Here is a 13694-nt window from a genome sequence, read left to right on the forward strand (position 1 = left end):
TGCTATCAGATTCGCTACTAGAACCTCTATCGGAGCTATTAGTAGAGTCTCTACTGGAGCTGTTATTAGAATCGTAGTAGAATAGGCGGGGTAGGGTCGATAGTAGGAAAGAAAGCTCGCTGGAGATATTAAATAGACTTAATAGAAGGTTCGAAAGCTCACTAGAGATATAAGGTAGAGGAATCGATAGAAGGTTCGAAAGCTCGCTGGAGATATTAAATAGACTCGATAGGAGGTTCGAAAGCTCATTAGAGATATAAGGCCTTATAAGTAGCGGTTATCCTTCACGTAATAGGGGTAAAGATAGTAGTGAGGAGGGGCTGCTTATACCGGAAGCGCTATAAGCGGGTATCGTGTTTAAGTCGGAATATTACGCGATTTAGGCTAAATACAATAAATAAAGCCTAGCATAATCGATAGAGGTTAAAAAGAGCTTTTAAATGTACTTTTAATAATTACAATCAGTTGTAGTTAAGAGGTAGAAGTACTGTGTTATAGTAGGTAGTTCGATATTAGCTGTTCCTTACTAAAAGTATAGCGTAAACTACTAAAATACTACTATTTTCCCTTAGACCCTCTGGTGGGAATTCGTAGGCTCGCCCTATCCTTAGTATCTGATTAGCCTATTTACTTTAATTTACTCTAATTTACACTAACTTGCTTACTGAGACGCTAAAGGCTGGATATGTAGGGCGTGGCACGAATTACTACTAAAGGAGGGTCTGATTTATGAGATAAGTAGACGAGAGGCTGCAGGTAAGATATTGCCGTTTTAGTTGTAGGAGGAATCGTAAGTAGGCCTATATATACAATGATACCGCTTAATGATAGCGAACATTGCATGTTCTTCGGACGAGAAAGACGAAATTGTACAAGGTCGATTGAAAATGAGAGCTACTTGCAAAACTAGGTATCGCTCAAGTCTGAAGTGGACAAGCAGGCTATATTGCTGTTGATACATCACCTTCCACGTTGCCTGAAGGATAAAAAAATACTGGCTGGACTTGCTTGAGACTGTGAAAATAGAGGATGCCAAGCTTACCTGGACACAGCATAATCCTTCTCTGACATGAAGTACTTGCTTCTAGTTGAAGGAGAAGTTATCACTACTTACAGTCATGGGGATGTATTTTCATATCCCTTCTCGAAAGCTTTTAGGATCGGAGGATTCTGCCGAACTCAAACGCTCGAATGGCATCGCTTAATTCATGGTATCGGTGCATCTGCTTTAGGCAGCGCAATGCTCTTGAAATGTCCCCCTTCCATCCGCAGATACAGAGCCTCCCCCAGGCATTATGTCAATCTCATCTTCAATTGCCCCCAGTGGTAAATTTTGGCCCATATGTCTATAGAAAGCAACGCAACGCCCGCCCCACTTTTTGTGATGCAAAATACATTCATGAAATAATCATTGCCCTGTTAAATTTGAAGATTGGTACCAGCACGGCTAGACTTGATAACTGTCTTGACGATATGCTCGGTCTTATCCCAATCATCCTGATCCAGTCGAATAAGGTCGATATTATAATGCTGGGCGATCTCGGAGAGTGCATTGAAACTCTTTCTGTCGAAGACGAAGGATATACTGACGCCCACACGTCCAAATCGTCCTGTTCGACCGATACGGTGGAGGTAGGTTTCTGGATCTGGAGAGTCGTCCATGCGGCCCTTCATGGGTATATCATAGTTGATAACCATGGAGACGGATGATACGTCAATACCTCGAGCGAGAACGTTTGTGGTGATAAGAACCTTCGCCTGACCAGAGCGGAATTGCTGTAAGATATTGTCACGGTCGTTTCCGTCGAAGGCACCATGGATAGCAACAACTTTGTGTCCATCGGCAGTCAGGCGTTCGGCAATTCTGCTCGCGGTTTCTCGTTTCTACAAGAGTAAGTAAGGCATCGCGAAGTTGGAAAAGACTTCTTACCTTGACGAAAATAATAGAGGATCCGATGGTCATCAGACCATATAATTGGGCGAGGATATCGTACTTTCCTTCATCTGACGGGCAGTCCATGTACATTTGTTTGATACCTCCAACTGTGAGCTCATCACGCTTCAACTTGATTTCGGCGGCACCGGGACTGAATTGCTGTGCATAGGTCATGACCTCGTCTGGGAAGGTGGCAGAGAAGAGGAGGATTTGGTCGATCTTAGGAATCATGCTAGTAGAGGGTTAGAAAAATACAAATCAGTATGCATCAAACTTACGATTTGACACGCAGGCACTGATCACCAAGACCTTGTTGATCCAGCATATTATCGGCCTCATCCAAGCAAAGAACCTTCATATTCGAAACGTCCAGTTGTCTTCGCTTGATCAGATCCATAGCAGTTCCTGGAGTTCCAACCACGACCATCGACTGAACCTTAGTATTTCGCTCCATGGCTCCAGGAACAGCGGCCTGGACTGTAAGACCTTCCACAAACTGACCAATGGTCTTGACAACTCCTTCGATTTGACGCGCAAGCTCACGACTCGGAGCAAGGCAAAGAGCTTGTGGTTGGCTTGGTCGGGTGTAGTCCAGGCGGGATAGAATTGTTATGACAAAAGCGGCAGTCTTGCCGGTTCCAGATTGTGATTGGGCGATCATGTTTTGGGGAGGGTTCATGAGTAGGATAGGGAGCGCCTTTTCCTGGATCTTTGAGGGCTTTCTGAAGTTCATGCCATACATGCCCTTCAAAACTTCTTGGGAGCTGTTTAAGATTAGCTTGACGTCGTAAGTGCTTAATCATGTGAACTTACATTCCCAGCTCCTCAAATGTTTTGATGGAGAACAGGGGACTGTTGACATCGCCCTGAAGGTCGCTCAGCTTCACCTCGACCTCGTACTGGGCATCGTGAAGACCAGATCCACCAAGAGGTTCGACGGTACCATCACCTTGCGCATCACCGAGAGATGATTCTGACTTCTTTTGCTCAACTACTGGCGATGCGACCTCGTCGGCCCAAGAACTCGTGCCTGGAGTGAAGGAAGAGGAGCCACCATCGAGAGGTTTAGTGCCAATGCGATCCGCGAGGGAAGCAGCTGGCTTGGGTGTCTCGGCCATTATGAATGTTTGTTTGTAGTTTGGGGGCACGGAGGAAGGGAAATTCGAGGGTTGGAGTATTCCAAGTCTGTGTCTGTGGTATACTGCGACCGTTTGCAGGAGTATTTGTATGCAGGCAGCTGTGGTGAAAGACAGGCAGGCACGGGAGGTGTATTCACAACCAGTGTGTTGCAGGAGCTTCGTAGATCGGTAGAATAGTGAAGCTGAAGAAATCGCGGTGAAGTGATGCTGCGGCTGTAGGAGAATGGGCGCAATACAGTAGTGGTGGGGTGAGATGGTGAAGTTGAAATTGAAGCTCGGCCGAGCTCCAGAATTTGGGACAAATGGCGGGGTGAATTATTTTAGGCTTAGCTTATGTTTGAGCCTCAGGCTGCAAAGATTCCGGGATCAGGCCAGTGATTTCTCGGACAAGTCGGCTGTGGATCCGTTCTCTTGGGATCTTGGGCTCGCGCATCCCAATTCAGGCTTCATGCGGGAGTCTGAGTAGTGGGGTGCTGCGCCATCAACAAACGAGCAGCCAGACAACGCTCGACTCGCCCTCGTCCTCTGTCTCTGGTTTTCTCTACATTATGCGACTTCATTGTCTTGCATATATTCCATGATTCTATCTCTTTTGTGTCTTCGCTTCGGTGGTAATCATGGCAGATGTTGACATTTCTCCCAACTTTGGGCAGGAATTAAAAGTACGCGGCTTCCAAGACCTACTTGCGATGATCTGGCAGGACTGACAAAAGCCTCATTTTAGGATGCCTTCAAACCCGTGAATGCCTGGGTCGCTGGCGGAATAACATGGCTCGACGAGATCCAACAGTTTTACCGGGAGAGAAGTGCGATTGAGAAGGAGTACAGCGCCAAACTCAACGGATTAGCAAAGAAGTACTATGAAAAGAAGTCCAAGAAGTCGAGTAGTCTTAGTGTTGGAGATACACCTGCTATGACCCCGGGATCACTGGAAAGGTACCCGCAATACTGAATCCTGCGAGTGACAATTGCTTACTTGGCCTCCTTTCAGCGCATCCCTCACGACTTGGACAACACAACTCACAACAGTCGAATCTCGAGCTGCTGAGCACGACCGGTTCGGAAACGAGCTGATAACGAATCTTGCAGACCCACTGAGAGTACTGGGAACTCGCTATGAAGAGCTACGGAAGCGTCATTCCGAGTATGCGGATAAATTGGAGAAAGAGAGAGACTCAACGTACGGAGACTTGAGGAAGATGAAGGGCAAATACGATGCAGCATGTCAAGAAGTCGAAAATAAGAGGAAGAAGTCCGAGTCGGCCTTCGACTACTCGAAAACAAAAGCCCAAAATGCGTACCAGCAACAAATTCTTGACATGCACAATGTCAAGAACAGTTACTTGATCGCAATCAATGTCACGAATAAGCAGAAAGAAAAGTACTATCACGAATATGTACCGGATCTCTTGGACAGCATGCAGGACCTCTCAGAGTCCAGGACAACAAAGCTAAACGGAATTTGGGCTCTTGCTGCCCAACTTGAGCACGGAATGTTGAAACGTAGCACTGATTTTGTTACCCATCTCTCGCAGGAGATTCCACGTAATCAGCCTCCATTAGATTCAATGATGTTCGCCAGACATAATGCTGGACCATGGCAAGATCCTCCAGACAAAGTCTTCGAGCCTAGTCCAGTTTGGCACGACGATGATGCAATGGTAGTAGATGATACAGCAAAAGTATTCCTTCGAAACGTGTTAGGAAAGTCCAAATCTCAGTTGGGTGATCTCAGAAGAGAGGTCGACAAAAAGCGCCGAGAAGTTGAAGGGGTGAGGAAAGTAAAACAAGCAATCAGAGAGGGTAAAGACAAGAGAGACGAGGTGGAAATAGTGAGAGCACTATTTGCCATGCAGGAGGATCTCCATCAAGTTGACCATAAGAGACTTACTGCGGAAGTCGAAACAGTCACCATCACGCTCGCCGTTGGAGACGTTACCGTTGGAGCGAAAAGCCACAACTTCAAATCCCAGACATTCAAGATACCCACGAATTGCGATCTTTGCGGTGAGCGTATTTGGGGGTTGTCAGCAAAAGGTTTCGACTGCAGAGACTGTGGGTACACATGTCACAGCAAGTGTGAAATGAAAGTTCCGGCAGAATGTCCTGGGGAGCAAACAAAAGATGAGAGGAAAAAGCTGAAGTCGGAAAGACAAGAGCAAGCCAACTCGCTCAAGAGTCCAACAGGAGCCTCAAAGGATGGCGTTTCAGAATTACCAACAATGAGCCGTTCCAATACCATGAACTCGTTGAGTTCCGGGTATGCTGCCAGTGCCAACCGGTCAGTATCTGGAAGTGGTCCAAGATCTCCAGCAGAGGAAGCACCGCCTGATAGGCCTCATAGCTTGAGTGTTAGTGGGCCAACTACCGTTAGGAAGAATAGAGTCGTGGCACCTCCTCCAGCTGCCTACATCAGCGAATTGCCTGGAAGTGCACCGCCGACTAATGGTTCAGGGGCCACATCTTCCAATGAGCAGAGAGGCAAAATGTTGTACGGCTACGATGCAAACGGTGATGGAGAAGTTACAGTGTCTGAAGGAAAAGAGGTAACAATATTGGAACCTGACGGTAAACTTTATCCCTCCAATCCTTGATCATCACTAACAAACTCAGATGGTGGCTGGATCAAAGTCAAAGCCGGCTACAAAGAAGGGCTTGTCCCAACCGCTTATGTTGAAGTTCTGGCACCAACACCACGACCCTCATCCATCTACTCCAACTCCGGCTCCTCCGTATCAGGCAGCGTAACCAAAAAGCAAGGGCCAGCCGTAGCGCCCAAGCGTGGAGCAAAGAAGCTCAAATACGTGGAGGCGCTCTATGAGTACACGGCTGGAAGTGATGCTGAGCATAGCATGACTGAAGGCGAGAAGTTCGTGCTTATCAAAGAAGACCCTGGTGATGGCTGGGCGGAGGTTGAGAAGGGTGGAGTGGTGAAAAGCGTTCCCGCGAATTATGTTCAGGCTGTATAGGGGCAGGGTTCGGTTTAGTCAAGAGACGATTCTGCTTTTGAAGTAGGGAAGATGACTTGGAGCATATTGCATTGCAGGCATAGGCGTCCATGGTTCGGGTGCGCTGGATGCATTTGATGAACTTCAAAATGCTTTGGTAAAGATCATTGCAGCAGGTACAGAGCCGGTGAGTCTTGGTAGCACGGGTTGTCAGAGTAGCTGACTGCTTCAAAGGGTGAAAGAATAAAACGCGATGTCCAGGCCCTAGCGTATATACATTTTTCAATGTTGGCTGAGTTAAGTCAACAAGGTCATATACTTTCAAGAGAACCAACAATGGCCCATCTCTCGGTTTCCTGAGGATATTTCATTCCAGCAGTATAGCCACAAGCACCTCGACTCTTGAGCGATCATATGGCTGCAAACTTTCACGACGAGGCTCCGTCGTTCAGGATATTTCAGCGGCTGAACCTGGAATCCTACCCACATCGAGATGGCAGGGTTGGAGGCTCGACTCGCCACTTCTCGTGTACAGTATTTTGAAACAACAACAGCAAAGATCCCTCGAGCTTCGAAACAATTGACAACACATAACCTGAGCTTCGCTTGTTTATGCTTCTATCTCCTCGTTCAGATGACGATGATCGAATCTGCCTGGTCATAGAACGATCGGGTTTGTATTCCAATTTCATCCCACCTTCAAACGTAGCTCAGCCTTGCGACATGGGCGTTGGTTCTGGTATCACCATGACATCAATATGTGGCATGCAGAATGCACTTTCTCATTCTGGTCCTCGCTGCTGATGATGCAGCGATTACTTTCCTGCGAGGCTCAGGCCACGGAGGCAGGTGCCAAGCAAGCTGTTCTGGTTATCTAATCTATTATACTCGTACTGGCACAAAATTGTGGCTGGTGACATCCTATTATGTTTTCTCCTCGACGTTTTTATTTCCGCTAAAGTGCAGAAAGTCCATTACCATTACCATGTCACCATCCCAGCTTTCCTTTGCATGTTGACTAAAGAAGGCGTTTTCATGGCGTTCAATTATTCTCCAGCTCCTGTCGGTGATCCGAATTGGAAGCTGCATGGATGGTTATTGAGGCGGGGAACCCGAACCGTCCAGCCTTGCTCCGTTCTCCCTTTTATTTTCCTCCAACTCTCCCAAATCTTTTTATTTTAGCCCTAATGCTCGATGCTGTTCTCGGCGGGAACTGGCAGAGTACCTTCATGGCATTCTTTGGTCCGAAGGTTCGTCGAATCACTGCTTTCATCGGCAGGACGCAGCAGAGAATCCCCCCTGAGTGCACAACCTGTCACCGAGCTGCAGGCCGTGAGCTGGAGCCATGAAGTGCATTTGGCCCCCAAGAACTGCAACACGGGCACACCACACAGATTGATTCGCCAATCGAGCCTGTTACATGCTTCACAGTTTGTACGACAGCGGAAAATTCTTGGTAATTGGTGGATAGGCACAGCATTCTATTCGTCAATGGCGACATATCTCGGGCGGGACACCTGCTTGGGTGTGCCCATTCAGTAAAATGAGCCGCACTTCCCTCGAATTTGGTATTGGTAAGCAGCCTTTTGGGACAGACCGAAGAGAGCTACTCGATGCGGCTGAAGGACTAAATGCCCATAAATGAGCACTCCTCGAAGTTGCTGGAATAGTAAAGTGCTCTTTGATCACCACAGCGCAAAGCATGGCGTCCGAAACCCCACAGATCCACGTTGTTCCCGCGGTTACGGAAGACTACGATGGGGAAGATTTCGAGGCTGATGAGATCCCCGAACAGCTACAGGACGAATGTCTGATCAATTACTTTCGGTGTCGATACAAGGAGCGACCAGCATTGGAGACGCAATATGAAGAAAATTCACAGAAAAGAATCAGACGCGAGATTGATAGGATCGATAAGCTCAGGGAAGGCTTTGATGACACGGAGCGAAATAAGCCAGAGGTTGAGTTGTTCTTATATCGCCAAACGATGGTACCATTCTCTGGGTCAATCGATGTCTCGATGATAGAGCTGATCTTCGATAGTGGAGAAAGCATGCTATTGCCAAATGCGACGAGAATCTCAAAAATGTCGAAACCAGAGTGGTAAAGTGGATATACTTGAACAGGTTCGAAACGAAAGCTGCCAGCGATCGACGGATCGAACTAGAGAAGAAAATCCTCAGGAAGGTTTCAACCTGGCATGATCCAGTCGAGCCGCCTTTACCCAAAATCCTACTGGACGCGAAAAAAGCGGAAGAGGATGCAGCATCACATACCAAAGATCCGCTGGCACATCTCATCGAGAAGGTATCTAATAAGCTCAGATCGAAAAAGGAGGAAGCAAAACTACCTCCCTCGCCACATCGCGAGGCCACTGATACACGCGAATTCAAGCTTCCCGCTGATGACTACGGGATCAGTGTTCATGAAATCATATTACAACGATCTGATAAATCTTGCCCGTCATCATACATGGACTACAAGTCAAACAGACATTCACTTTCTAAGATCCTTTTGGCGAATGATCAGAATCCCTTAAATGAGCCGTGCAAACCGAATACAATCCGATATTTCCATTTTCCTGCCAATAATATGCATTGGATCGAGGTATGTCATCATGAATATCCTGATATCTTGGTCATCTTGCTGATTCCTCAATAGGAAGCCATTGCCAGGTATCATGGCGAGGAGACTCCGGGAGAATTCAACTATCGGAAGCACGACAAGTATTGTGAGAAATCGTCCAATTTTCTTTGTCGCCAGTTTTGGACTTCTTTGCAGCATGGTGGGATATACGTAAGACTACCCTCCTTTCTCAAGAGCAGTCTGTTCAGTCTGGCTGTTACATGGAGTAATTATTATAGAGGTGGATTCATCCACGAAAAATCTGGCTTAGTGCTTCGTAGACGCACTTATTATGCTATGGTGGCTGATCATGATCAGGATCCTATCCACGCACGACATATGAGGTCTCACTGTTCTCTGATTACTCCTGGTACGTTTTCAAGGAAATTCGATGGATTGTTCTGATACCAAAACAGATACGGCTCGCGGTTCCGACCCTATTACAGGAAGCAAGAACTTTGTCGTTTTCGTACGTCCTCCGGATACGCCCAGTAGCAAATACCAGAAGCTAAGAGATAACAGATGCCTTATTTACACTGGGAAACACATCGAAGACGAAAGAAAATGACGCAAATCATGAAAGAGATAACAGAAGAATATCATCGTGACCGACCACATGTTACCGAGACTCTACGAGAAGAAATGGGAAAGACTGCTGAGGAACTGTATCTCAGACACGCTCGACAGCTGACTGATTTTCTCGCGATGGAAGAAGCAGCGAAGAAGAAGAAAGAGAAGAAGAAAGCGAAGCCAGTGAAACGAGGGGAAAAGAAGAAGAAACGAGGGGCACTTGGAGAATATTTGTTACAGATCGCGAGAATCTACGATGCGCTTGATATTGAATCTGACGTCAGGATTCTGCGAGATCATTTGCACAAAGACCCACCATTGCATGCAAGACGAACGCTCGACCAGTCATACTATTGGAAGCTTCAGAACACAGATGGCAGGGATGAGGACCAGGTCGTATATCGTGAAACTAAGCGAGGGAAGAATATTTCAAGAACTTCGAGGGTGATCATGGTCGATCAACTATGGTTATACGTCCTCGATGATAGTAAGTTCAGCATCTATGTTATCGAGTGGAATGCTGACGAATCAGATACCATCATCTCCAGCTTTCCAAGAAGATGGGGACGAAACAAGCCAGATTGGTCTGGTGTGCATAAAGGTATTCGTGCCCGGCTCGATCACCTCCGTGAGGGCGAAATTCGGTCCGTCTACGACATGGCTCTGTTGATCATGAACCAATGCTCAACCGTTTTCTTTGATCGAACCAAGCCTGTCGATGAGCGACCTGAAGTTCTTGACATTTTCTCAAATGCCCTCAGCCATGTTGTAAGCTCTGCTGAGACCCCTCTACCAACGGTGTTGTTAGCTGATTCCACCACATCTAGTCTGGAATGAAATGTATCTCATTCGAGTCTTTCTGGAGACAACTTGACAAGCTTAGCTCAAACGACTACCAAGAAGCGGACCTTGAAGCAACTGCCCGTAGGTACTTGAACATCAACCCAGAAGGTGAGTTGCTTCGCGAAACTCACGACATAATTGAAGAACTGCGAATGATGTCGCATATCTTTACCGAGCAGCTCCACGTCGTTGAGCAGTTTACTAGCCACTTGCAACATTTGAAGGAAAAGGAAGATGAAAAGCAAACGACCGAAATGAAGATGTTGGATGTTATGACTGAGGTACGAAAGCTATTGGAAGAAAGATTCGAGAAGGAAAAGGATCAGGTAGACACCTATTCTTCTCAAACGGTGTCCACTGTCCAAAAGAACCACTCGACTGAGAATGGATCCGCTCGCTACGCTCATCCTGCCACGATACCAGTGATTGACGATACTCCGACTGTGAAAGGGACGAATGTGGGACCAACTGACCTAGCAGTTTTAAAAGCAGGACTGGCAGACCCACTGTCAATACCTTCAGATGGAATACTAGCGGCAGAGAGGGTAGCAGACGCAGGTTGTCAAACAACAATATCTGTTGCCAAGATATCGATCCCGGAAAGTACTATTCAATCTGCTCAAGAGGTCGTTCGGGAGATTTCTGGCCGCAGAGCAGAGCTACACAAACTGGAGCAGAGTACCGTCTATGTCTCTGATCAGGTATTCTTACCCACCATCAATCATGGTTCTAATTATGTTTGTTGCTGATTCAATCGCAGCTGAAAGATCTCCTCGATCTCAAACAGCAACAAGCAAGTATCATCGAGGCCAAATATGCGCTGAAACGTGCAGACGAAAGCGTCTCTCAGGGCAGATCCATCATGCTGTTCACGATTGTCACAATCATCTTCTTGCCGCTGTCTTTCATGAGTTCTGTTTTTGGGATGAATGCAAAAGATTTTTCGGATGCGAAGGGCGACCCGAACATGAGTCTGAAGCATATTTTCAAATTACTTTGTGAGCACATCTTTCCTAACAACACCTTCTATATCACGATTCCATATTTATTTCCGAATCTTGACTCGGCTGATGCTAATATCTGTATTTCCTTTAGTCCCAATATCCGTCGGCGTTATCATCATCTCTCTCGCACTGGCCTTCAGCACGTTCATCCGCAGCCTGTTCTACTTCATCGGCTCTATCATTTGGGCTTTCATCTACGAGTACTCATACGCTCGATACATCTGGCATACCTCTGTCCACATCTTCAACAAACTTACCAAGAGAACGGATAATCCAAAGGATCATAAGAGTGATGGCTTTTATGGCTTGAGGAACGAGGCTGTCAGGTGGATATATGGTCGAAAGGAAAGGTCCAAGTTGAAGAAAGAATGGAACAAAGCGAAGTTGTTGGAGAAGGAAAGACTAGAGAGATTGGCAGACGGCGGTCTTGTGGTAAAAGGAGGATCGAGAGCTGGCTTGAGCACAGGCTTATCGAATGGTGATGCGAGCGCACATGGAGCTGTTGCGACTGGGACGGAGGGGAGGAGGTTATCAACCGCAGGTACTAATAGTTCGAATGGATTACCTCCTGGGAGTGCTGGGGATAGTGTGGATGGGAAGAGACGGAGGTTCGGAGGTACTTTGCTGAGGGGTAGTAGTGGAAATCTTAGCAATAAGAACCCTGTATGAAATTTGATTCTCAACTTACTATCTAGACTTCATTTTAATTCCAAATTTAAGACATATTTCTTCGTTTTTCTTCATTTCATTCTCACAATCCCCAGTTGCAAGTAACACGTCTCAAGGGATGACCTTTCCAGCTCCAACACGGGACGCGCCCCCAGGCACAGGACCGCCATCAACAGATGGTCCCCACCCAGGACTTCCGTAAACAAACAGATACCCCGAGACACCACAAAGTAACAGGAAAATACCCATCACAATAGCAGCCAACACCAACCCCTTCGGCCTCTCCGCTTCCGCACTAGCCCCCTCTCCACCCAGCCTCCTCCCCGGCCCAAATCTCTTCCACGATAAATCTAACCCCCAAGCCGCCTTCCCCGTCGCTCCCGTGACAGCCGTCCCATACGGTCTATTCACTACATCCTGCGTCCCAAACACCTTCATTATCCACCCCGGCGTAGGAAGCATATTCCTCTCTATGCCGGAGCTCGGGTACAAGCCAGTGAGTAGATCGTAGAGGTGTGCGGCGACGAGTCCGGTGCCTTGGATGAGTGCTGCTTGAGGGCCGGCGGTGATTAGTGTTAGCAGGAGGAAGGCGTAAGGGAGGTATTGGCAGGGCATGGTGAGGATGAAAAGGGTTATGGGTTGGTCCCAAGTGTCGCGCACGGAGGTGGTGATGAAGGAGAGGGCGAGGGAGGAGGCGAGGACATGGCCTGAGGTTATGAGGAGGTTGAGGATCTGTGGAGTGTTAGATAGACAGTAACTCAGACGCTTGCTCCAGGGAAGGGCAATGACTAAAAACGTGTATGTTTCACGTGACCATTTCTTCTGTCTGCCCCTTGGAGACGACTTGAAGGCTCCGCATACATGGAGAGGATTTATAGAGCATATGTGTGCAGAGCAAATCAATGGTATTTACTTACCAATATAACGCCGCAGATGAAACACAAATAAGTCACAAAATCCGCCCTTTGCGAAAATCTAGGCGAAGCAATCTCAAGCTTAGCGCCGTACACGTATACTATGTTCGTCAGCTCTGCCGCTTGTCTACTAGGCTGTCATATCCGGTCTTGACTCACGGAAGTATACATCGAAAAGAAGGGAGAGCCTAGGGCCCGTGATGAGAAGCGATGTTACGAGCCGCCAGAGCTCAGGGGGAAACTGGATGAGGGCGGGTAAGGATAGGTGAAAGAGAGTGAAGTCTAGGACGCCAATGTAGAGGAGGAGAGAGAAGATGAAGGATACGGCGGCAAGGGTCCTAGATTGCGTTGTGTTAGGTATGAGATGGGAAGAGCCGTGGCGACTGGGAGAGTGATGAGATACTGTACCTTGATATAGGCGGTGCGTGGAAAAATGCTTCGACGAGCCACATTTTGATGCTAATCGTGAGATTTGTAGTGGGATTAAAACAAGATATCGCGACAACTGCAGAAATGAAGTTGCTGCTGAGATGTCAGCTCTCCAGGAAGGAGGATGTCTAGTGCTGATGAAGAAGGATTCGTTGGTTGTTGATGAAGCTAGGAAACGAGGATCTTAAAGTGGCTTAGTGTGAACAGGGGTTCATTCCTGCTTCAGCTCCTTGACCTCTTTTCCATGTCCCTCTGAAGACATTGCTGCCTCCCAGAAATACATGGAGAATCGAGGTCTACATAAGTATATATGCGCTGTCTGTCTTCACGAGAAGCCGCTGTAATATGGATTTGAAGCAGTCGGATGGTAACGGGGCGGCCGTTAGTCTCAGGCTCTCCAAGAAAAAGTGTAGATATGCATTGCAACACATCCACGACTAGCAATGAGGCAGAATGCTTTTGATGGTCGTAATGTCTTGGCATGATCCAGCTTGACACGATCGGAAATAAGGTCCAACGTACAAGAATTCCCGAGTCGTTGTGGCTCTTTGGAAAACAATCCTGAAGCAAAACGCTAAGCGAGCTTGGCATAAAGAAGTCAATACTCAGTAAGCGAC

The 13694-nt window shown here is 47.3% G+C and overlaps 4 protein-coding genes across 4 annotated transcripts; 2 read left to right on the plus strand and 2 right to left on the minus strand.

Moving 5' to 3' along the window:
* Positions 1 to 567: 567 nt before the first annotated feature.
* On the minus strand, positions 568 to 3471 carry DBP5 (RNA helicase required for poly(A+) mRNA export). Its single transcript, XM_058499394.1, has 5 exons — positions 2750 to 3471; positions 2215 to 2700; positions 1931 to 2168; positions 1043 to 1884; positions 568 to 606 (listed from the first exon to the last, which is right to left on the minus strand). The coding sequence occupies exons 1-4, from the start codon at positions 3052 to 3054 to the stop codon at positions 1420 to 1422; spliced, it is 1494 nt and encodes a 497-aa protein (XP_058350438.1). The 5' UTR covers positions 3055 to 3471; the 3' UTR covers positions 568 to 606; positions 1043 to 1419.
* ONS95_005961 (uncharacterized protein) lies at positions 3457 to 5710 on the plus strand. The gene is made up of 3 exons (XM_058499395.1): positions 3457 to 3737; positions 3800 to 4011; positions 4067 to 5710. The coding sequence occupies exons 1-3, from the start codon at positions 3693 to 3695 to the stop codon at positions 5667 to 5669; spliced, it is 1860 nt and encodes a 619-aa protein (XP_058350439.1). The 5' UTR covers positions 3457 to 3692; the 3' UTR covers positions 5670 to 5710.
* Positions 5711 to 7725: 2015 nt separating this feature from the next.
* Positions 7726 to 11734, plus strand: ONS95_005962 (uncharacterized protein; the record flags this gene model as incomplete). Its single annotated transcript, XM_058499396.1, has 10 exons — positions 7726 to 8013; positions 8067 to 8630; positions 8685 to 8819; positions 8967 to 9018; positions 9065 to 9117; positions 9171 to 9705; positions 9751 to 9986; positions 10046 to 10762; positions 10822 to 11059; positions 11157 to 11734. The coding sequence occupies 10 exons, from the start codon at positions 7726 to 7728 to the stop codon at positions 11732 to 11734; spliced, it is 3396 nt and encodes a 1131-aa protein (XP_058350440.1).
* ONS95_005963 (uncharacterized protein) lies at positions 11452 to 13525 on the minus strand. The gene is made up of 5 exons (XM_058499397.1): positions 13057 to 13525; positions 12808 to 12986; positions 12652 to 12749; positions 11754 to 12466; positions 11452 to 11689 (listed from the first exon to the last, which is right to left on the minus strand). The coding sequence occupies exons 1-4, from the start codon at positions 13098 to 13100 to the stop codon at positions 11846 to 11848; spliced, it is 942 nt and encodes a 313-aa protein (XP_058350441.1). The 5' UTR covers positions 13101 to 13525; the 3' UTR covers positions 11452 to 11689; positions 11754 to 11845.
* Positions 13526 to 13694: the final 169 nt, after the last annotated feature.

Source organism: Cadophora gregata (assembly GCF_030347475.1).
Source record: "Cadophora gregata isolate MNR1 chromosome Unknown scaffold_17, whole genome shotgun sequence".
NCBI lineage: Eukaryota > Fungi > Ascomycota > Leotiomycetes > Helotiales > Ploettnerulaceae > Cadophora > Cadophora gregata.